The 1,600-nt window shown below is 31.6% G+C and overlaps 2 protein-coding genes across 2 annotated transcripts; one reads left to right on the forward strand and one right to left on the reverse strand.

The window, feature by feature from the left end:
* Positions 1–18: 18 nt before the first annotated feature.
* Positions 19–584, reverse strand: Tsp_13737 (40S ribosomal protein S16; the record flags this gene model as incomplete). The annotated part of the gene is made up of 3 exons (XM_003369860.1): positions 528–584; positions 161–262; positions 19–115 (listed from the first exon to the last, which is right to left on the reverse strand). Coding segments are annotated over exons 1-3 (256 nt in total), but the record flags the coding sequence as incomplete, so codon positions are not given.
* Positions 585–1,186: 602 nt separating this feature from the next.
* Positions 1,187–1,504, forward strand: Tsp_13738 (ribosomal protein L22). Its single transcript, XM_003369861.1, has one exon. The coding sequence runs from the start codon at positions 1,187–1,189 to the stop codon at positions 1,502–1,504; it is 318 nt and encodes a 105-aa protein (XP_003369909.1).
* Positions 1,505–1,600: the final 96 nt, after the last annotated feature.

Below are 1,600 nucleotides of genomic sequence, written 5' to 3' on the forward strand. Positions count from 1 at the left end.
TCAAATACAATAAATTACCGTATATCTGTGCTACGTGGCCACCGCCCTTCACTCGAATTCGAATGTCAACGCCAGAAAATCTTTCCTTTCCAAGAATCAATATAGGCTCTTGTAACTAAAACGGTATAATCAAACAAATCGAAACCCTTTTATTCCATACCTTATAGCGTAAAATCTGCGGTTCGATCAGGTCAAGAGGTCTACCATTTACTTTAATCAAACCCTTGCCTGTCTTACAGTGCGCAACAGCTGTTGCCGTTTTCTGAAATTAGAAAATACTCACATATGAAACTCGATTATTAAAAACCATTAAATGCACATTTCCTAATAAATAAAATAAATTATAGTTTGGTGAATAATGGTCATTATCATCCATGTTGCATTCAAATTTGCAAACTGGCAATAAAAAAAGTAATTAATAAGATAAGTATATTTAACACACAGCTATTAATAAATTATAAACAGAATAATTTATAATTAAGAGTAGCGTTTCAACCTCACGTAGAAACATTATTAATGATAATTACTTTACGTCCAAATACTTGTACAGCCTGAATCGCTCGTCTTTCCTTATGATCAGACATAATTTTTGAATTCAAACAAATATCACCAAATAATAGCAGAGCAGAAAACAACGGCAATAGTCTTACGGTAATTATACTGTAAGACAACAGGCACAAAAAGGTTTTTTGAAGTTAAGTTTTTGAAAAGAAAAAGAATTTAGAAACAAGTATCACCAAACTAATGCAAATAAATAAATATGCACATATATGATTTTCGAATATTTTAAACTACTGAGTTTCTTCGGATAATGAGAATTTTTTACAATCTGATAACTATACGGTATGGAAAATTAGTATAAAACGAATTTTTCATAAGCAAATAATTAATTAATTAATCATTAAAATGAAGTGAATTGCATTATTTCATGTGCTGCATCTAGAATAAACGAAAAAATGGCAAGATATACTTAAAATATAAAACGGTGAATACAGTTTACATATATAATAAAAAATACAAAATAAAAATATGACAAAATTTTTTATACAATAAAAATAATTTATTTGGAATGATTTTTGCATCGCTTAAAAAATAAACCTATACATATTTGTTTATACTTGAATTTATTTTACTGTAGGCCTTGTCATCATATCAGATTTTTAAGTAATTTTGTTTTGGTTGAACAATGGGTCGGATTCATTATTGTGCAGAGCCCAGTAATCCTTCAAAATCATGCAAAGCCCGTGGATCCGATTTACGTGTTCATTTCAAGAATACTCGTGAAACAGCGCAAGCTATTAAGCACATGACATTAAATCGTGCTGTCCGCTTTTTGAAGAATGTAATTGAAAAAAAAGAAATTGTTCCATTCAGAAGGTTTAACGGTGGTGTTGGTAGAAAAGCACAAGTAAAAAATTGGCGACACACTCAAGGTCGTTGGCCAGTTAAATCGGCAAACTTTTTGCTTCAACTTCTTCGTAATGCCGAAAGCAATGCTGAATAACGGAGGCCTGATACGGATCATCTTACTATCGACCATAATTGTGGTGCACAGCTCGAAATGCGAGACGTACCTACAGGCCACATGTCGATAAATCCT

This window comes from Trichinella spiralis, assembly GCF_000181795.1.
Source record: "Trichinella spiralis strain ISS 195 chromosome Unknown Scfld1371, whole genome shotgun sequence".
In the NCBI taxonomy this organism is placed as follows: Eukaryota; Metazoa; Nematoda; class Enoplea; order Trichinellida; family Trichinellidae; genus Trichinella; species Trichinella spiralis.

What these genes read in the sequence shown, in the direction of transcription:
- Tsp_13738 (XM_003369861.1), top strand. Translation starts at nt 1,187, where the DNA reads ATGGGTCGGATTCATTATTGTGCAGAGCCCAGTAATCCTTCAAAATCA.